The 21,693-nt window shown below is 36.9% G+C and overlaps 3 protein-coding genes across 3 annotated transcripts; all 3 read right to left on the minus strand.

Moving 5' to 3' along the window:
• Positions 1-5,188: 5,188 nt before the first annotated feature.
• On the minus strand, positions 5,189-10,979 carry LOC117392138 (23 kDa integral membrane protein-like). Its single transcript, XM_033990128.2, has 9 exons — positions 10,732-10,979; positions 9,641-9,706; positions 8,996-9,121; positions 8,849-8,923; positions 8,324-8,419; positions 8,148-8,245; positions 7,732-7,825; positions 6,451-6,534; positions 5,189-5,672 (listed from the first exon to the last, which is right to left on the minus strand). The coding sequence occupies exons 1-9, from the start codon at positions 10,789-10,791 to the stop codon at positions 5,535-5,537; spliced, it is 837 nt and encodes a 278-aa protein (XP_033846019.1). The 5' UTR covers positions 10,792-10,979; the 3' UTR covers positions 5,189-5,534.
• Positions 10,980-12,330: 1,351 nt separating this feature from the next.
• tspan9b (tetraspanin 9b) lies at positions 12,331-17,159 on the minus strand. Its single transcript, XM_033989905.2, has 8 exons — positions 17,010-17,159; positions 14,273-14,335; positions 14,017-14,136; positions 13,650-13,724; positions 13,471-13,566; positions 13,233-13,355; positions 13,072-13,155; positions 12,331-12,967 (listed from the first exon to the last, which is right to left on the minus strand). The coding sequence occupies exons 1-8, from the start codon at positions 17,064-17,066 to the stop codon at positions 12,896-12,898; spliced, it is 690 nt and encodes a 229-aa protein (XP_033845796.1). The 5' UTR covers positions 17,067-17,159; the 3' UTR covers positions 12,331-12,895.
• Positions 17,160-17,254: 95 nt separating this feature from the next.
• On the minus strand, positions 17,255-21,607 carry LOC117391514 (F-box only protein 15). Its single transcript, XM_055231697.1, has 10 exons — positions 21,416-21,607; positions 21,247-21,330; positions 21,049-21,153; positions 20,142-20,363; positions 19,443-19,634; positions 19,250-19,370; positions 19,082-19,164; positions 18,333-18,478; positions 18,088-18,206; positions 17,255-17,959 (listed from the first exon to the last, which is right to left on the minus strand). The coding sequence occupies exons 1-10, from the start codon at positions 21,559-21,561 to the stop codon at positions 17,693-17,695; spliced, it is 1,485 nt and encodes a 494-aa protein (XP_055087672.1). The 5' UTR covers positions 21,562-21,607; the 3' UTR covers positions 17,255-17,692.
• Between the last annotated feature and the right edge of the window lie 86 nt (positions 21,608-21,693).

A 21,693-nucleotide genomic window follows, 5' to 3' on the forward strand; every position in this document is an offset into this window, starting at 1 on the left:
AGTAACATCTTCATGGAAACTATAGCTGGTGACCCTACACCAGAAAAGCTACATAGTGTTTCTTTAAAGGTATAGTATGTATTTGGAGGTGGCATGTCACCAGCATGATAGAAAGGTTCATGCTATACTGTGGAAGATCCCTCCAGGGTAAATAAGAGTCATATTTGTCTGCATGTTTTTCAGAGAAATAAACACAACCAAATTGAGGGGTCTGTGTAATACCTCAGCCATCCAGGTATGATCCATAGTAAAAAAAAGCACTTCTAATCTCCCAACTGGACAAAAAGTTGTAGGAGTGAAGACGTTTTGCTGTTCATCCGAGCCGTTTCTTCAGTTCTCGTCAGACTATTGCTGAACCGTGTCTTATGTCTATCTGAAGGAATGAGCTAACGCACCTATTGTTTATAGTTTCTGTTGGTTAGCGAGGTCTGCTGAATGGTTATGCTAAATATGGGACATGCACAGTTCATACTTACTGTAGCTCAGTAGATTTATGCAAAGTCTATGTCGTGTAACGCAACTCTGCTTTCAAAGCCTGACAATAAACATCAAAATAATGTGATCCTAAAAACCTCTTCTTGTGGTCTGTTCTTTGCAGTTCCCAGTTATTTTGAGCATTATTTAATGTTCAGTCCTTCCAAATGATCTGATGATTATAAATCTGATGTTATGCTCTCTTATGCTTCTCTAACTTGTATCACTACTTTGTACTTCTTAAGTAATATGATTTTGAAGTAAGTGTACCCTTGTTTAAGTACATCTTTTGGCTACTATATCCAATTCAGCATATAATATAAAGAACTGATAAATGTAAGCCCACTTTAGCCAACTGAAACACATTAAAATGCACTAGAAATCATGAAAAAACCTTAAACATTTTCTTTGTGGGAAGGCCCCCAGATCCCTCTTTCATACATGTTTTTGTACTGTTATACTTGGGGCTGTTGCTGTTGTGAGCCTCTAGAATTTTCAGTCTTTTGTACAACTAACTAAGATGACATTTTCATTTTGTCAAATATGAATATATGGCACTGAAGTGGCGAGGACCCCAAAGGCAAATTCTGACAGGTAACTACAATTTTAACGTATGAGAGCACTGGAGCAGATGCCGTGAGGCGCAGATGAACATGGAAGTGGAATGCCGGTGGGCGGGTACTTATGTGAAGCCAAAGGGAAATCAGCAAAGAGGCAAGCACTTTTATTGTTTGACAGCTAGTGCAACCAGCCAATGACAACCTGGGCCTTCAATTAACAAAGCCATTACTTTTCAGAACAATACAGAATATGAAGTGTTTACTATAAATATAAATGGACATAGCTAACCTGCTAGCTGCCGCTTTCTAAGCAGGAATTGAACATAGGCGCAATTCTCTCTCTATTCACTTTGTGTTTAAAAACTGTCACCCCTCTCTCTGTAACTGTCGGCTCGTATTTTGGGCTTAAAATGTTCGTATTAACCCGCTCTACGTGATCTACATGATTTATATTTCCCTATTGTGTACATAATTCAAGATATGAACATTAATAACAGATAAATCAGGCACCTTGTTTCCTTGAGGTCACTCCTGCTAGTGTTAGAAACAGGTTTGATTGATTGTGCGGGCGGGAAGGGATGTTACTTTCAATAGCCTCGTTCTGGATTGGGTCCACTTTTTTATACAGTCTGTAGTGGAAAAATACTATAAACAATAATCCATTTGCAAAGCGCGGTGAGTTACGAAATACAAAAAAAAGGTTTATTTTTTGTTACAGCTGATATGGACAGGTCCCAGGCCTGCTCTGGCCACAGATTCATAGCCTTCCGGCGTCACAAGTCTCTCTGAGTTTCTCCCCTAGAGTGTTTCTCCCCCCCTGGACTTTTGTTTCACATTCATGGGATAATGAACTTTTACACCAGAGGAGAACAAAGGGCTTTCTGGAGGATGGGACAGAGCCTTCACACATGTTAATGTCCAGCCTGGGTCTCTGCATTTACACAAAGACATATGGTTATGGTTATTATTAGCTTGCCGTGTGACAAGCTAATTACAAGAAATACATCATTTTTTGGCATATTGTTCCTTTCACCTCCAGACAATTGAGGGCAATAGGGAAAAAATCATAGAGACATCAGTTTGAAACTTCTTCTGTAGTCTACTTACACAAACACAATAAAATATATATATATATATATATATGAGTTATGTCTTCATATAAAAATATAGCACGCACTTTATGTGTAAACTGCCAAAAATGATTTAAAACAGAAACATGGAGAGAGCCGGGGTTAAATTTTGCTGTCATATTGGATACCAAATATTTACAGAAGGGAGTTTGGATATTTTATTTAGTATTTGATAAAAAAAAATAAATAAATACAAAATCTTACTGAAAATGTGTCTTAAAATCCAAATTCAATGTCCAAAAGTCAAATCATCAAATCAATGGCTGCACATTGATTAAACAAGATAATAAAACATCTTTCAGTGCACATTAGACAGTTTGTGTGTTTACACATGTGAGGTTGTATGTTCAGAGACTGAACTGACCAAAAAACAAAAAATAAAATGGATGAGTTTTGCCTGTAGTGTCTCCCCTAAAATATGTCATTTTTAATATGTAACAAGTGTCTTTATCAATGGCACAAGTTGACATCAGAGTTGTGTAAACATCTAGAGTCTGAGGACTGTGAAAGTCTGTGGCCCTGGCAGTTTACTTTATGACTGTTATTGTTAAAGGTTTTACAGGAAAAGGCTTTTATTGCTGCTGTCCTGTTTTACAAAAGAAGCACAACATGACTGCGACAGTCATTTTGGTACTGACCGTTACTGACGACGTTTTCAGTGCCATTCTGTAACTAAATACTTTTTAATACTGGTATTCAGTATTTTGTAACTAAATACATTTTCAAAGTATTCTTCCCAACACTCACCACTGAATAGAGCAAGTCCTTGACAGTTTGCCACTTTGATCTGATCTTTCTCTTCTTTTGGAGTAGCACGCTGGATACGAGCGTGGAGTAAAGTATATGACACATATAACTCAGAGGTTTTTATTCTGCACTCATCTCTTTAATGTTCATTTTATGATGATTATTTGTAATTATTTGTGTTTTGATTTTTTATATTGTATTTTATGTCTTTGTTATTCTGTAAAGCACTTTGAATTATTTGTCTTGAAGCCCCATTTCCCCCGTTTTAGTGTTATCACTTTCATGTATTCTGAAATCCTTAGGTGCTTTTGTTCTTCATCTACTTTCTGTAAATACCACAAAAACAAATGCCCACAAACTTCTTTCCAAGTTTCATTTTGAGTGAAACATATTCAAAATGTGGTCAAAGTGTGGTCAAAGTGAAGTTATCTGCAGTCTTCATAAAACACATTTGAAATCACTTTAAAACAAATGTACATAGAACCATTTTAATTGAATTATTTTATTTAATTTTTTTTTCACAAAATTGTAAAACATTTTTACAAAAGTCAAAAACATTTTACTTAATTTTACTTGATCTTCCCTTTTTCTTTCTTCTTTTTATTTTATTTTATTTTATTTTTTTTTAAATACAAATGCACAGTACATAGTGTAAAAGGATTGTCCATGTGTTTTTCTTGCTGTTTTCTACAACCATTGGCAGCTTTATGTCCACAACACTGCAACAACAAAACAGAAACAAACTGTCCTCCTGGAATAAACTTGTTATAATTTTATTATTTGATTTCATTCACATCTTTTGCCGATCAACTACTGAAAAATTTTGCAGATGAAAAAACATAATTCAGATTCTGTTATAGTGTTTAGTGTATCTATTATACACCAGTGGTGGACGCTAATGAAATACAAGTAGTAATGTACTGTACTTAAGTAGAATTTTTAGGTATCTGTACTTTACTTAAGTAAATTTTACAGTGGATACTTTTTACTCTCACTACACTTGACAACAGTATCTCTACTTTCTGCTGTACTACATTTTTGAACTGAAATGAAAGTGAAGTATTTTTCATATGATTTGAGGGGTTATTTTTACCATATTTGTGGTAACACCTGATGAAGGTTTTCTAGTTTAAGCTTCAGCTTTGAGCAAACAAAAATAAATACACAAAATTCATGTGAAAAATTCAGAAATTGTATTGTGACTGTTGCCCAAAATATGTATCATCAATATCACTAACTTACACTTTCAAAAATTACACTTGTGTGAAATACTTTGACTTTTTACTGTTTATGTACATTTTTAAACTAACTAAAAGTATTACTTTTACTTAAGTAGATTTTTTCATGCGATACTTTTATTAATTATTCCTCTATCTACCTTCAGTAGAAACAGTGCTGCTGCAAGAAGAGCGCACTTATGTCAGTGTGCAGCCGCTGATGCCACAGGATGCATTATGACTGTCATTGGTCAATGTTCAAGCCATTACTTATGATGTGATCCCCAGTGTTACCACAATAGCTGTGATTATGACGTGGGAAATGGCACCGTACACTGACTCTCTAATACTAAAATTCTGTATTCATCCTGAGCTGATCCAGGATTGGTTCAAATTGTACCCGTTTTTATTAATCCATTTTGTTTTATCATGTTATTGTGTTGTGGCAAAATAGATCAGAGTTGAAATTAACTGTGAGACAGTTTTTGCAAAAGGCAGACACACAGCAGCAGCAGGAGGAATATTTATCTGTTACTTCTGAAGAAACAAAACATGATTAAAGGTCATGTGGACTTGAATGAACTTCTAATAGAACTAAACTCTTACTTTACTCTAAAACATCAACAGACCAACAGTATCATGGGATTTATTTCTTTTACATAAATCCCTGTCTATATCCAGTAGTGTCAAAACTGAACTGAAAGTAACTTATTCTGCAGGTGTCCTGATTACAATGCACAGGTTTTACTGACGGAAACCGGAGGAGTGGATGTGGTAAATTCACTTCACTTTTTCAGTTCACTTTTTTGAATAATAAAACACAGTTATAGAGTGTATGTTTCCCACTATAGTAGATACTAATATGTACGAATCAAAGCTGGTTATTGTAAAATCACAACAGCGTGTTCTAGTGGCCACATAGTGGAACTACACAAGTCTCTGACAAAAAGATACAAAACAGTATTACTGATGTGTGTTTGTGCCTTTGTAAACTGAGAATGTAGTCTTTACTGACCTACCTAATATTTATTATTTATAAAAAATATATAAAATACTGTAATTTATCAACAAAAGTCAACATTTATTATGAGCATTTAATTACATTTTTTACACTCCTCACTACAATCAATGCATTTCCTATTTACAAAACAAAACAATCTGGAACATCACTGAGGTGAAGTAATCTACTTCCTGGAACTCCAATGTCCCATCCACTTTCATGTCTAAAATAGAGCCAATAATGACCAGCTCCCAAACTCCCTGAACAGACCCCTCAGAAATGTCAACAGTCTTAACAGCCACTGATGTGTGAGGCATGTTGAAAATGCCACATAAAACATTCACTAATACAGGACAACATATAACTGGAAATATTTGAAGCAGCGGCTGCGTAGGGTTGTGTAGGCTTAGGAGAGGTAGGGCCAGGTGAGGTAGGGTTGAAGTTGGTATTTCACTCTGTTGGAGTCGTCCACTGTGCTCTCCACTGCAGGCCTCCTCCAATACCTCTCCAAACCCAGGGCAAGAGACAAGGCTATTGCTGCAATCTGCAACGCACAAAACATCATACAGCTGTGTCATGGTAGATCAGAGTTAGAAAAAAGTGTATGGACACCAAGATACTAAACAATACTAAAACCAGTAACAGATCAAACAGTGGAAAACTGCTGTTGTATCCTTAGGAAAGACACCACTCACGTTGCTCCCAGTGTCTGAGTATTGAGTGAGTGGTTCCTTGATATAAAGAGCTTTGAGTGACTTGAAGGTGAGTGCTCTATAAACGTGACCATTCATTCTGTAATAAACAAACTAGATACCAATTTCAAGCATCAAAACAAAAACAAAAAAGACATAAATACAAGAAATGAGGACACTTCCTGAAGTACAGAAAAGTCTTAATCTATGTGGTAATATTGGAGGAAGACCATGTGGTAATATTGCGACGGTACAAGGCCAAGAGACACTTGTAGACGCATGTAGATAAGCTTAGCATGCCAACAAGATAAATAGAATCTTTACATCAAACACCTGTTTGCATGTTTAAAGCACATGACTGTCAATGCATTTACTTATCACTGAGTTCCAACGTCCCAAGCCTAGAGCATCAAATCAAACTCAAAGTTGCATTGAAGTCCCTGCACCAGCTATGGGCCGGCAGTGTGTTAGTCTACATTCGATGCTGTGGTTTTGAGAGCAATGTCATTTTATCTCTACTTTGCTTGTCTGTGGGTACAGGGTGTATATGGTTTGAAGCTACTGCAATACAGCTTTAAAATCACATAACCTTAAGGTTTCAAAGTCACATTTAGTACATGAGTTACATACTGTGATGGTGGTAACAGCAGAAATTATTCCTATTCGAAGTTTGATGGGGAAACTCAGATAGCTCTTTAGAATGGGGCCACAGGGCTGAGAAGAAAAAAAAAAAAGTTAAAAATTGTACAGTATGGCATTAAATTATTGATGTATGATTGTATTGTCATACTGTAAAACGGCACATTTAATACCAGATCACATGACTGCAGAAGCCTAAGGGCTAGCTGCAACAAAACTGAGATGAGAAAGAGGCTTTTAGCTGTTTTGCCTCACAAAAATGGAATACACTCCAAGCACAAGCGAAACTGGATACTTTGGTGACACTATTTAATAATCTGGCAACAAACCTTTGTACACACCTGCTTTTGTTTTTAATGTTTTAAATGGACTAGTATATATAATTGTTTGTTTTGTTTGTTTTTCTGTTTGTATTGTATTTTAAACAGGGTGGTCATGAAAATTGGGTTCCCCTGTATAAATAAAGATAAAGAAAAAAAAAGAAAAGAAAAAAGAACATTTCAGACAAAGCAATAACATATCCGTGGAGACAGTGAAGGGTATGTTCAGTAATAAAGCTTCTTAGTTGCATTACATATACATATATCAAAATACTGAATGCATATTAGTTCAAATAAAGCTTTTTAGGTGCATTATATATATACATATATATCAAAGCACGGAATTCATGTATCCTTTGAATGTTGTCATATAAGCACCATTTTTATACTGAATTCATGTATCCTTTGAATGTTGTATCCTTTTGAAGGTTGTTTAACGAGCACTATTTTTATACAAAAGTTTGAGCACTGGTTTAATACTCTAACACTGAAACTATTCATTCATTAATGTTGTATCCTTTTGAAGATAGTCTAATGAGCACTATACTGTAACACTGAAACTATTCACTCATTATAATAGTCCTCCTTTAAAGACAACATTGTGTGTTCTGGAGACTCAAGGCCGAAAAACTGACCGGTGCAGTCGGGGAGGTTCGAGAGAGGTGAACGAGGCCGGAAGGAGGAAACAAGGCATCAACCTGCTCAACATAATATTTGCATATTCATGCTGCATTTTTATCCTCTGGGGCAAGGGAAAGGCAGACAGACCGCCTGCTGCACACACGAGGGATAGATCATTTGACCCCGGGTACTGTATTAGATTGTAACTGTCAGGGGAATAAACTTTTGAGATTTGAACTGATTGAATCCAGTCGTCATTTTGATAGAACACGCCTAACAACAGGCATGTGACCTTAAAAGTAAAATATATTAATATAAATAACCTGCTTACCTTGGAATGAACCCAAGTTTTATGTGGTACCCTCAAGGTCTCACTTACAGCTAGCATACAGTCCACCGAGCTGGTATTATGGACATCTGTGCCGCTAAACAGAAAGAAAAATCATAATATAAGAAATTTACACATATGCTTCTTGGGGAAACTGGTCCTAACTTGACTGGTGTTGTATGTTGTTGACTAATAACAAATTAACATCATGGGGATCTGATTTTTGTCCTCTTTTGTCCTCTTTTTTAAATTTTTGAAGTTAGTTTGTATACAGATTTTAGTCTCTCTCTCTCTCTCTCTTCAACTTGTCATAAGCTACACACAGTACCTTATGACTTAAGTCGAAACATGTTAAGTTATCCCACCAGTTACAACAATGCATTTTCACGCTTATTTTATAACGTTTAGAAACACTTTACCTTACATTTGATGGGAAAGGAGTGGGAGGTGCGCAAAGACAGGAAGCAGGGAGTTGATCTTCCCAGTCCTCAAAACTCCTGAGCCCACAGCAAGATTCCTGTGAACAAACCCTCTCACCTTTCACCACTTTAAAGCATCGGTACTGTATAGAATCATTTTTATATGTGTAACTCACCGACGCCTGCAGTTTGCTTAGCTCCTGTTTGATGTATGTTTCTGTCTTGTGGAGCGGGGTCACGCTCAAAAACACCTCCTCCACTGCACTGTCCATCTGCACAAAGACATGATTTAACTCATAACTTAAAGGGCTACTTTGGAGATTTGTTGGTCATGTGCTGTTTATCAGAATCAATTAATATAAGTGAAATTAATAATATAGAAACAAACTGATCCAATATTGTGGCTTTGACTACATTCACACTGGTTATTTTCATAATTTGCAGATTAGGTATTTGTCGTCCTCTGCTGGTAAAACTGGGTAGTAGTCCTAAAGAAAGAGATACACTGGAGGTAAAGTAAAATCGAAATCAGAACAAATTTGGTGATACCGCTTCCTGGTTTCATATCTCACAATGTACGTGTGCTTTAAAATACTAAGTGCTGCCAGCTGCTACATAACAATGATTAAACCAATGTCAAAAGTCTAATAAAGTGCAATAATGTTGGCTGATTAATAACCTTAAGTTGTATGAACATTTACCTGGGCTTGTATTTGTATGAGAGGTGAGGCGACCACGATCAGCGCCACAAACTCCACAAAGGTGAGAGCAGAGAACTGGAGAGCAGACTCTGGTTATTTGAAGTGCATTTCACTCTTTCCTCTGAGCTATGTGCGTATATGCGTTACCAGAAGGAGCAGAGGTTTGATGTCCAAAGAGGCGGCGCACAGACCCAGGAGGGACAGGACCACCGTGATGGGGCCCAGCACCTGCAGCACCAGGAGACCGTCACTGCTCGACAACTCGTCCAACAGCTGCGCAGAGACACACATAATCAGAATCATATTAAGTAAACACTGGGAAAGTAGCAACATAAACGTTACATCAATTTAAGGTGGAGAGTCTGCCACGTTTTTGTCTCCATGAAGATGTGCTTTGCCTGAAATGTTTCACAGTATGACATTAAACTTAACCATCTCCATGAACGCAAGCAGGAGATTCTACAGGGGCAAGTTACAGGTCAGATCTATGGAGCTGGAGCCTGCTCACAGTAACAGTAACAACATAATAAGCAGATAGTGGAAGTAAATAGTGCAGTTTTAACAAAAGCCTGAAATGCATCTGTTTTGTTTTGGGTTTTGTTTTGTTTTTTTTCTGCTTAAAGACATTGAGCTCATGAAATTATCAGTTTGAAAATTGCGTGTTTTACTAAAAAGGATTTTGCTGAGACAATTTTGTAATGTCAATGCCAACACTTCAGACTTTTTAATGAAAATATAGTATCATAGTGTATTTTTGGAGTTATTTTGTTTAATCTTGTGCATGAGATTTACCTTTTCGACAGGTTTGTTACCATCAAAGGAGATAAAGCCCACTACGATCATCAGCATTCCAGACACCTGAAGAAGAGAGTGTAAAAAGCAGTTCATTGGCAAAAGATAGTACTTCAGCAAATGATTCTGTAGTATTATTGTTGTCGGTCTTTTTGGTTGACCATACCTTGTTATAGAAGTACATACATATTGCATAATTCCCAAATATACTGTATATTTACATTCCTCCTCCCCTGTTGTCATTTTCCAGAGAAGTGTCCATGGTCCGAATGACATATTGTTCCACAAATAGGTTAAGGTATGCACACACACTCCTGACATTGTCATCGTGTAACTCCTGACAGAAGAATTGAACTACCTTTGTCAAGCTTCAGCCATACTCTGGTGAGATGTCAGTGAGAAAAAAAAAAAAAAAAAAAATCAGTGACCATCTGTTTTTATTGCTGAAATGTTATAACTTTAATGAAGCCTACATTTAACACATCACTGGTAAAATGTATGAAAAAGTTTGAATAATTTGACAGCAATTCACAGAGCTGACTTGCAATTAAAGGTGCACCATGTCACTTTTCTGGTGGACGGTCTGCCACCTGATGTCATTGCTTTGCCTTTAATGTTTTGGAATTACACGTATCTGTATCAGTGGAATTATATGTATCTGTCTAAGGGAAGTAAGAAATGGCAACTAGGCTATATTATAAGTCTGATCTGTGGAGAGGAGAGCCAACTTGTAGCAAGAATGTATGTTTTTGAGCAATAGAAAAACAAATAAAAGAAAGTTAAATGGCATGCAGATAAAGTAACAATATCCCCATGGTGATCTGCAAACCTTATAACAGAAAAGCGTATGAAAAATGAAAACAAAAATGCATCTCGGAATAAAAAAAAAAAAAAAAAAGATGAAAATTAAAATAACAACAACACAAAAGAATAAAAAAACCCCCAAAACACTGAAAATTGTTGTGGCTGTAAAAAATAGTAAACTGAATAATAATAATAAAATAATAATAAATAAAACAATAATATTTCATAACATTTTGACCTTTCCCACAGCTGTCAACAAAAACATGCAATCTGTGTAGTATGCTCACCAGCAGTAAAACAGTGACGCAGATATCCAGTCCCCGTAAGTAGCTCCTGCACTGAGCCATGACTGGTGCCTGAGAGAGTCGGCCTGAAATAAAAACACACAGCCCAGCCCAGCCTCTGCGTGCATGTGTGTGAGTGATGCTGTTTAAAGCGCTATGTTTGCCTAAGAACCAAGAACATGACCAAGTTTGGAGAATCAGCTGAGGAGAGAGCGCAGAGGAGCAGAGATGTGAGGATGGCGGAAGACATAGGGAGAAAGAGAGAGGGATGAGAATGAAGGAGTAGGGGTCTCTTAGGGTTAGATGTGATTATCGGGAGGAAGGGAGGGCAGCAAAAACAACAGGAAGAAGAGGAAATGTGTTTGAGGAAAAAATGCTAAGTAGTAATCGAATAATATCTAATAGGTCATTCGCAAAAAAAAAAAAGTCTTTGATTTCAAAAGCAATTTCCTATTCCTCTAACGAGTTTAACTGAGACAGGTGTCATGTCAGAAAAAATGTATTTGTTAATATATTTCCATCATCAAGCCACATGATTCCATAACCCATCATGTCTTTGTCTGTTCCCGTTTCTTTTACAATATTTTCATAATGGGGAACTTATGTAGGGATTGAGACGGTAAACTTGGATCAATAATAATCAATTTCATGTGGACTGGAAAGAATGATCCCCATATATGAAAATGAACATTACAGACTTTGTGAGGGTCCGTTCCGCTCTGGACCTCAGTAAACAAGTACTCTTTACTTTTTATAATATAATATCAGTACAGAAAGTAGGCCCACAGAAAATGAGCCTGTCCACTTAGCCCCACACATAGATATTCATTTATATGGCATCACCCATTTAACCAGTTTGTACTTAAGAGTGAATATTAGCTAAAATTGGACAGTGGTTTGAAAACGTCACTGATCACTAGTCATGACAGGGACTTGACTTAAACATGACCTTTTGGCTTCACTTCACGTCATGTGCTGTTAAATGTTGGTCTATAAATAGCGCAGACTTTCAGTGGACACTTGAAAATGTTTCTGCTGCTTATAAATAACTGTAGAGCGCACAATAACAGTGATGATGAACAGTGACAGACAGACACAGGGCAGCTGCTGCAGTGTGAGCTCCTGGTACATTTTATCCTCCCATTGTTTAGAGAAATATCCATGCCCGGCTGTAAGAGAGTGAACCTGGTTGATAAAACAATATAGGAATAAGCTGTTGTCTCATTGGCTCATCTTCAGATAGTTGGCTCCGCTTGATTGGGACTACGTTAACTTGAGGATTTTTTTTCCTGTTATGCATGTTTTGGGTTGATTGGGGAAACAGGAGTACCCGGACATGGGGAGAAACCTGCAAACCCCACACAAAAAAGACCAATGTCAACTGAATGGACTGTACTTTTAAACATCTTATCCCAGGGTCCATGTCTACTACCTTTGCTCCAACGCCTCACTTTGTTTTTAAAGATAATAAACCATTCAAAGAAACATGGAATGATTCTAATGGGTTAATAATGTCAGTTGTTAACAAAGTCCACTGCATACATCCACTTCCGTTGTAAAAAAAAAGGACGTTTTTACATGTAGAGTAAACACAGGTGGTAGTAGCAGCCAACTTTCCCTTCATCTTTTATTATATTTGGACAGTTGGAAAAGTGACAAAACTCAAACCAAAAGCATCGCACAATCTTTTGCTCTAGCACAATTCAGTAACATAGGTCACATCACTTTATACATAACATACTCCTGAGTTGTAAATTTAAACCTTTCGAGAGAAAGTACACGTTTTCAGAAAATAAAAATATACAGTAGTCAATGCAACAATATGACATTAGTTACAAATACATAACATCTAACTATCTGCATTTACAGCAATGTACGTCTCTCCTTTTATTGTTTTTATTATTATTATAACCTATTACCATACAATAAAATACATTCAATAGTTTCCATAAGATGCTGGGCACATTGTGGGAGTGTTGCAAATTGTTCAAGTAAGTTTTTCCCAAAGTAATTCATATGCAATATATATATATATATATATATATATATATATATATATATATATATATATATATATATATATATATATATATATATATATTTGAGCTTAATTAACAGGTTTTCAATGTATTCATTCTGAAAAAATAATGCTCTGAGTAAGAAGAGTTTACGCAGTGGAGGTGCTGTCTTTCCTTCCAATCTGGCAGTAGAGGATCATGGATATGACCATACCAAAGATCTGAAAGCACACAAATGCCAATATGCATTAAGTTTGATATAAAACTGTAAAAAAAAAAAAAAAACATATCCATCCAAAGCTATAGTAGTATAATGTTTACTGACCAGGATAATGGCAATGGCAAATGCAACTCCCAACACGATTTCCATGCTTTTCTCCATCTCCTCTATGAGTCGGTCAGTGCATGTCTAAACAGAACCATTCAATAACACATCTGTTTTATCATAATAATCATAATTTTATCTCAGTAATTCCATTCTGTTACCGTCTGGTAGACACCACTGGACCCACAGGCGGGGTCGGACGTGGTGCCAGTGGAGGTACATTTGCAAGATGGGGGAATGCTGGTCCAGTCAGCAGGGCCTTTGAGCAGACCACAGCACTTGAGCTGAGGAAACAGAAATTATACAGGATTTATAACTCACACAGATATTCAGCGAGTTTTTGAGCAATTTTGTGTTTATTCCTGTTGCAATTGTTTTAAAAGTAAAGGCCAACATTACCTTCTCCTGCAATTTATAGAGGTCGTTTTTAACATTATCTGGTTGGTCAGACAGAGGAAGGAACTTATTCATGCGCTCTTTAATCCAGTCCTTGACCTGAACAAATAACAATTACACATTAGAATACAACTCACGCATATTTTATAAAACTATAACTGTAATACTGTGTCGCACTTCACCTTGTTTTCGCCGACAGCTCCCAGGATGCCAGCTGCCACCAAAAGGATGAAGATCAGGAGGAGGAAAATGAAGAACTGAGGAAGAACATGAAGAGTAAGTATCTCTCAAAGGAAGGTGAAAATCCTATATAGTTGTGTTGTCTACATAACTAATAACGAAATATTATTAATGTTAGATAAATATATCAAATGGATTTTTTACATATAGAAGTAATGTTGCACTCTCCTTTTATAGGATACAACTGAGGCATGACTATTGTTTGAAGAATGTACTGAATACATTTGTAGTATAAATAGTATACATACCAAATACAAATTAATGTAATGTTAAACAAATGTCATTTAAAAGAAGGAGGCAGGCACAAACCAGGAGGAGCATGCAGCGGTTCTCTTTGACGGCACCACAGCAGCCCAGGAAGCCCAGTACCATGATGATGACCCCCACAGCGATGAGGATGTCCACACCAGGAAGGGATTCATCTGAAATCTGTGAAGAGTGAAGTGACAACCATGACCAACAACCACGAGCAACATACGTGAGCGAGAAATGTGAGCGACAAACATGAGTGATATACAACAATGACAGAGTATTCAAAGCTTAACAAGTTTTTAGTAAGTCTCACCGAGTTATTGTCCTTATTGACCTTTAGGTAGATGGAAATACCCAAGATGATACAGCCACAGATCTGGAGAGAGATTCACAAACTTTGAATAGTGTCAAATTGGCACCATCTTCAGGTTAAACAAAAGAATTGCAGTCAAATTGGAATATATAAAATAATTCAATCTTCTTTAGAAAAAGTAGTGCTTTCTGTAATGGAAATTTAAATATTGTGTCATTATTTTACCTTTTAGAAATCACATGGTCTCATAACTAAAACTCATTTGGTTTGGTCGTCAAAGACAGTGTTAGAAAAACCTTTCATGTCAACCCTTTTGTTCCCTCTTGGTGGCTAGACTTGTTAAGATGTGTTGTAATGCAAGTGAAAGTAGATGCAACCAGACCATACAGTCGGCCTTCAATCCCTCCCTATTGACCCCCTGAGGGGACCCAGCTCTCTCCAGGAGCTGGCCTGACCACACCTCAGCAGAAGTACCACACTCCCTCCCCTGAAGTGTTTCACATCTAGTATTGTTTCTACTCCACATGCTACTTCACAACTTGTATTGTCTCTACTCCAAATGTTACCTCCTGAGGGGAACCGGCTCCTAAATGTCTACAGGAGCTGGACTGACCACCCCTCAATGGGAGTGTCACATGCTTACTTTGAAATGTATGTCCTCTGGTCATCTCAACCTATATAAACTGGGTGCTTTCCAGCATTCGGGGTCTGACATAAGGGGGAGATGCTGTCGGACCTATTTCTTGCAAGAAATAAACTCTTGTCAATGCTTCAACATTCACCAGAGCCTGCAAAAGGAGTCTTATTTCCACGACAATTTCTATCCACCGTTACAGATATTTATTCATTTAGTTCTAAATAAGTCACACTGATTCCTCCCATGTATAGAAATGTGAAAGACTAACATGCTTCCCTACCTGCCAAACCTGTAGAGCCTGTCATGTGCAAAACATTATTTAATGGAATACTTGCATCCAGATTTTCCCTAAAGGAACAATAGTTAATAATTAACCTACCTTAACTTTATGAATTTTTGATATGTTGTGGAGGTGAATTCCCTTCAAATTAAAAAGTGTCTGGACTACAGATTGGCCTATGTTAGAGCTAATAGTTGATTTTCTAAAAGGTACACACCTTGAGTTATTCATCAGTATTTCTGAATGGCATTTGCTATGTGCATATATAAAAATATTGTTTCATACTGCTTGCATTTGAAGTGTGTGGCATTTGCTCTTATAAACAAATGAATCTGGCCAACAGGGTTTCCAAAACCAAAGTCAAACAAAGTAAACGTAAAGTAAAATCGCCTTTGAAAACATTTTAATTTGAATGATAAACTGTCTCAGTCTTACATTTCCTCAAGCTCAAACTTACAGAGCAGCAAAGCCTAACACACCTTCCATCGTTATAAGCAGTATTACGATTACAGCTTTACTGGTAAAGAAAACCACTCTACTGTGGCTTAAACAAAACTTTGATGCATTAGGTAAGACTTAACATATAGGTAGTCACACCCACTCATAGGATTACAACAAACAACACACATCACTAGAAATAATGACCAGTTTTTGATTTGTATTACAAAACAGGTAAAAAATGTAGTGGTCAGCCCTTGCCTGTAAAGCCAGATGACTCATAGGCCTACTGGCTTGAGCAACAAATATAAGCCCTATTATTATCATAACCTTTACCTGTCATTCACGCATTTGTCAACAGTCTTAATCTGTCGTCTTTTGAATATTTGTGTAACTCAGATTCGTCCAACAAAAAGGGACTTTGCTGTAAATACACAAAGAGGCTATTCAGACAGCGTCCACAATATGGTTAACATTGATTGAATTTTATTTTGGGACAAAACCGCACCAGACAGCTTCTTCCTTCCTCTTGGCTTCATGACATATTGAGGTTATTACAGTACACAATCATTATTCTAAACTGATTTCCAACATGGATTTGACACTAGCAGAGCCATTTTTTCCATGCTTAGAACTGGCACAAAGAATACCTCAGTCTGTAACAAATCAGAGGTAGAATCCTGTTTTTTCCTGTTCATTGTGCTTGCTTAAGAGTTGAGATACGCTTGACAAGATCAGAGTTGCAGCATTATATTTTGCATGTTCCACTGCATACCTACGGCACTAAAGAAATCATGTATTTGTTTATGCGTGATATGCAAAATTCATAACTGCCATGTTTTTAAAGACTTTCTTTCAGTAGCAAAAAAACACATGAGAAGCAATCCTAAGGCATGACTCAAACTTTCCACTAGACAAATATTTCAACATTTAAACAAAGACTGAGATTGAGATATAACCACTCCAAAGACGGCTATCGTAATGTATGGGTAGAGAAGGAGACACGCCCTGAAACTGCCGACTAATGTTTACTTTCGGGAGGGAGAAGGGAGCCAGTATAACCGGTTCTCTGTCTATGATAAGACAGGGGAACAATAACGCAAGTATATCCTCACTGCAAAAAGTAGGCTTTGAAACTGATCCCCATGTGCCACAATACCTCATGAGTTAGAAGTGCCATTAAAGTACATTTATCAGAGGTAGTGACTGCAGTAAGTGGAAATCTAAAATAAAATTCTCTAAATGAAAAGTTGTGTACAGCATATACTTCCGCAATGCAAGAAAAAAAAACATTTCAAGCATGTACTCAGTCACTGGAGTCTATTGAATGTCGTAGGAGATAAGAGTCAAAACATGTTCAATATAATGTGAAGTTAACTCACCCAGAAAAGAAGATTGAACAAAAAGAAGAGATATTTCAAACATTTGTTCACTGCCATTGTCTCGTGATTGTCAAAAGACTCTTGGGACTTCTTGTTGGAACTCTCCTGCGTAGATCTGCAGAAAGACAGGAGGCAAACAGACAGACCAAGCCCTACTTCTAACACTAACACTAGGTCCGCCTCCGGATACTACCTTTTCATTGTTGGGCTGGGCTTTACAATAGGCAAAATAGTAACTGAATCCACCTTACATTTGGTTATTGTGAAGGATAAATACAGAATCTCTAGAGTGTTTCAAATTAGAAAAATGTGAGCCAAATCTGAAAATAAATAAATACGCAGAACATTTAAGATGATTTAGTGTTTCAGATCACTTGAGAATGTCATGTATATCAGCAACCCACAATATTAAACAACTACTAAAGTCTTACACAAAAAGTAACACAAGCATTTATTGTATATACATAGCCGAGTCAGAAATCAGTGCTTAAGCAAATGAACTAAATCAACAATAAACAAAGCTCCTTACTAAGTACTACAAATGCAAATACACTGAAACAATATTGCATAAAATTATGTTCTTTTATAGTTATAGCACTCATCCTGATATTCAAAATCCTTTGTGTGTATACTGACCACCATCCAAACCCTTCACACAACTTAAATACATTTACGCATTTGGCTTAGTAATTCGTGCAAAAATATTTGTTAACCTTATGAATGGTGACCAAAAGGGTCAGATCGATGAGAAAGAACTGCTTCTCCTCGTGCAGCCACACCAGCTTCATCTTGACTTGGCCTTCTGGGTGGTGAAAGTTCATAAAGAAGTGGTCCCCGCTGTAGTTGAAGGACAGGGGTCTTTTGGACCTGGTGATGGTGATAGGAGCGCTCACACACCAGAACGGCTTTTGAAACTCATCCAGGAGAGTCAGTGTCATGATGCAGCAGTTCTGAACATCACAAACCAAATCCAACAAAACTATCAACAAAGGTAAGGTTATATACCTAAACGCATTCTATACAAGGTACAATTACAGTGACTAAAGAGACCATGTGTGTTTAGGCTTATAAACTGTACCTCTATGGACCCCTCTAGCTCATCAATTTTCCAGGGAAGTCGAATGTTTCCAGACAATGACTGATGTCGAGAAAGGTGGTTCTTGTAGATCACACCAAGTACCATGGAACCTTTTGCAACTATAAACAGGAGAACGTTATGATAATTGCAAATGCCTAATGTGGACTGTGAAATAAAAGGGGCACATAGCATATAAACTCTTGCTAAAAAGCAAAAAGATTTAACAAAAAGACCCAAAAAATTACCCGAGTGACAGGAGATGTCAGGAAAGTATTCAGACATGATCTCTGCCCCAGTGTTGTGTAGAACAAAGTGCAAACTGTAGCCATGAAGCCCAAACTGAGGGTCAGAGCTGTCCGCAGGCCACCTCACTGTTGGCTCAAAATATGGGCTGTGTATTCAAAACACAAATAAAGAAATATATAGAAGGTTAGAAATAAAAAAAAATAAAAAAAAGCAATTACATTTTGTGCGTTCAAAAGACTTTTTTGCCATCCTCAATGGACGGGGGCTGGGTTATAGATAACAAGTTTAGATTACATTTTATTTTGTCTAATAAAAAAATAAAAAATAATACAATTACTTTCAATACAAATTTTCAGAACATAAAAAAACAGGGTTTTTTTGTAACAAAGGTTAGGGTTATTATTGTATAGGAATAAAAATATTTTACAATAAAATACAGACTATTAATCATTGTCCTTTCCCTCACAAGAGTCAAATTTCCTCTTCCAATGTGTGGATTCTGCTCCAAACCACATGCTTTTCTGATTCACTAAATACATTCTATGGGTTTCACTAGACTAGACTAAATTTAACTGAAAAGGCCCAAGCTTATAATTTAATTGTAATTTGTACAAATAAAACATATAATCTGCACAAATTTCATTTGCATTGTTTTTAGAAGTTCGTGGTTAGCAGATTCACCAGCAGAGGGTGCCAAATCACTAGTGGGCCGAGACTACCAAACCATTTGTAGTCAGTTTGCACATACCTCACAGGGGATCCAAAGAGGCTCCGTTCTACCAACTTGTGAAAGTGCAAGCAGACCATGATGAAGACAATGACCTTCTGTCCCTGCAAACAAAAATCACAGAGGTGTACAAAATGTTGGAATTCATAACAATTCATGCAAAACCTAGTAAAAAGTAGTGTAATTTACCCTCAAGATGCCAACAATGAAGCCTGGTGATATGAACAGAACTTTGATTAGTCTGTCCTTGCCAATCATTTTAGGATGGTCCATTCTATCCTGCCTCAACATTAGAGAGTGCCACTGGGGTCTGTAAAAAGACAAAATCAAACAAATATGAAAATAAATAATAACTTTGAGACAGTAAAGCTTCATCTCTTACTTCCTATCAGGGTGTGTCTCCTTCTTCAGGCCGTGAAGCTCCAAGCGGCTGATTTGGTTGAAAAAAGGCAAACGCTCATTGCTCCATCGCACAATGATGGAGGTTTCAAAAAAGTAGACTTTGCTTGGCTCCAGCGTGACCTCTTGGCCATAATAATCTTGAACTCTTAAATGCCAGGTCACGTTTAGATTTCTACAAAAACAAAAAGGTACATTAATGGGGTTACTGAATTACTATGTAAAATAAACACAGGTTTCTTTATTATTCAATAGATTAGAGAATTAATACATGAGGAGGAAAGTGTATATGACAGGATTTCATAGGTTTCTAATTATTACTTGGTTTGAAGGGGTAGTACCTGTGGTCAACATTATTATTATTATCATAGTTTTACATTTGTCAAGTGGCAGTTTGGGAAAAAAAAATGTAAGCATAAAGGAAGCAGCATTTGCACATTGTGACACATAACAAATATTAATTTAAGAAGTGTATTTTTAGTTGTCAAATAATAACTATTGTGTAAATTAGGCAAACTTTGGAATTACGTATGGAATTACCTCCTTGTAACTGTCCATGTCCAACCATCAAAAACCTCAAACTAGTCAAGACTTTCTGTTAAATCTTACATATAATCACATTTACTTGGTTGTAGTAGTAGTCTAACCTGCCATATGCAAATATACTTTAAAAATTGGTTACCTCAGCACCCGCTCAGTCTGCTTAGGTAGACCAGTGTGTGGGTTAACGTCTTTACGTGCGAGTCTCCAGTAGTTGAGCTCTTGTTCTACAAGAGCTTTGAAATACTTCTGTTTCCAGAAACCAGTGGAGCTGTGACCTGGTATGACCCTAGGCTTGGGGTAGTCCATCCACCATGGCCGGGTCACCCCAAACCGTGTCATGTAAATCTTATGCCATAGTAGACTGAGGGGTAAAACAATTACGTTAGATGGTAGAGGTGGGCAGATTGTAAAAAAATATATATCGTTATATATATATATATATATATATATATATATATATATAGAGAGAGAGAGAGAGAGAGAGAGAGAGAGAGAGAGAGAGAGAGAGAGAGAGAGAGAGAGAGAGAGAGAGAGAGAGAGAGAGAGAGAGAGAGAGAGAGAGAGTGTGTTAATATTGTTTTGAAGATAAGCAAAATCTGCATATTGAGTTTGTTTGCTTTTTAATAGAAATTGCTGTAAAAAGATCTGGTTAAAATGATAAAGGAAAAAAAACTGTATTATAAACTTATAAATAAGGACATAAAGATATATTGCTGCATTTTTGTGGGTTATATTACAGTAATTGACATTTATCTGACACTTAAACATCAAATTATACATTTAAAGACATACGTTTTACTGGATTGGCATAATATTGTCTGAATATTGTGGCTGGGTACAAATTTTTGGCAACATCACCCACCCCTATAGACAGTTTATCAAACAAACTGCATTGACTGAAACTGAAACACTAAACACGAGGTTTCACTGCTGAATTTTCCACTTCTAATATCTGACTAATATCTGACATTAATAATTTATATGCGCATCAAAAAAAAATGTGTTCACTTAATAAATACAGACTTAACAATTTAGTCATAACTTACTCATCATTTGCTAGATGACAAAATTGTTTGTTTACACGACTGAGGTAGTACAGGGAGGTAGCATCAAGATATGACACAATCTTCAGTAAAATCTCATATGGAAGCCTTCAAAAATAACACAGAGTTAGCCACATGTGATAAATAACATCATTTCATCATTTAGGTGATAAAAAATAAACAGGAATGGACTGGGCTTACATTTCTAGTATGTTTCTCTCTGGTTGTGGGTGTTTCAGAATATCTTTGGGAAGCTTTTTGGAGTACTCATGTTTAGCTGCAGCGCTGCTAACAAATATTAGATGAACACAGAAGCTCAATGATGTGGATTTCCTGCTAAATTAGTGTAGTATAGTAGTGTGGATGTCACCTGCGTCTATGGGAGGCCCTAGCTGTATATTTTACTTTTTCTTCAGGGCCAGGCTTTCCCCGCTCCGTGCTCTGCGGCAGCGGGGTCTCCGTCTTCCACAAAGCACTCGCAAGGTTTCGATAAAACTCGCCTCGTCCAGCTGCCATGACGAGTTCATTTGGACCTGCCTCGTGAATCTGACCTTTCTCCTCCAAGGTCATCACTTCCGCCCGCGTGCCAGTCGCTCCAGGTTTAATTCCGTGTCATTTCAAAATTTCGCTTTTAAATGTAGATTATCT

Source organism: Periophthalmus magnuspinnatus, chromosome 23 (genome assembly GCF_009829125.3).
Source record: "Periophthalmus magnuspinnatus isolate fPerMag1 chromosome 23, fPerMag1.2.pri, whole genome shotgun sequence".
Lineage (NCBI taxonomy): Eukaryota > Metazoa > Chordata > Actinopteri > Gobiiformes > Gobiidae > Periophthalmus > Periophthalmus magnuspinnatus.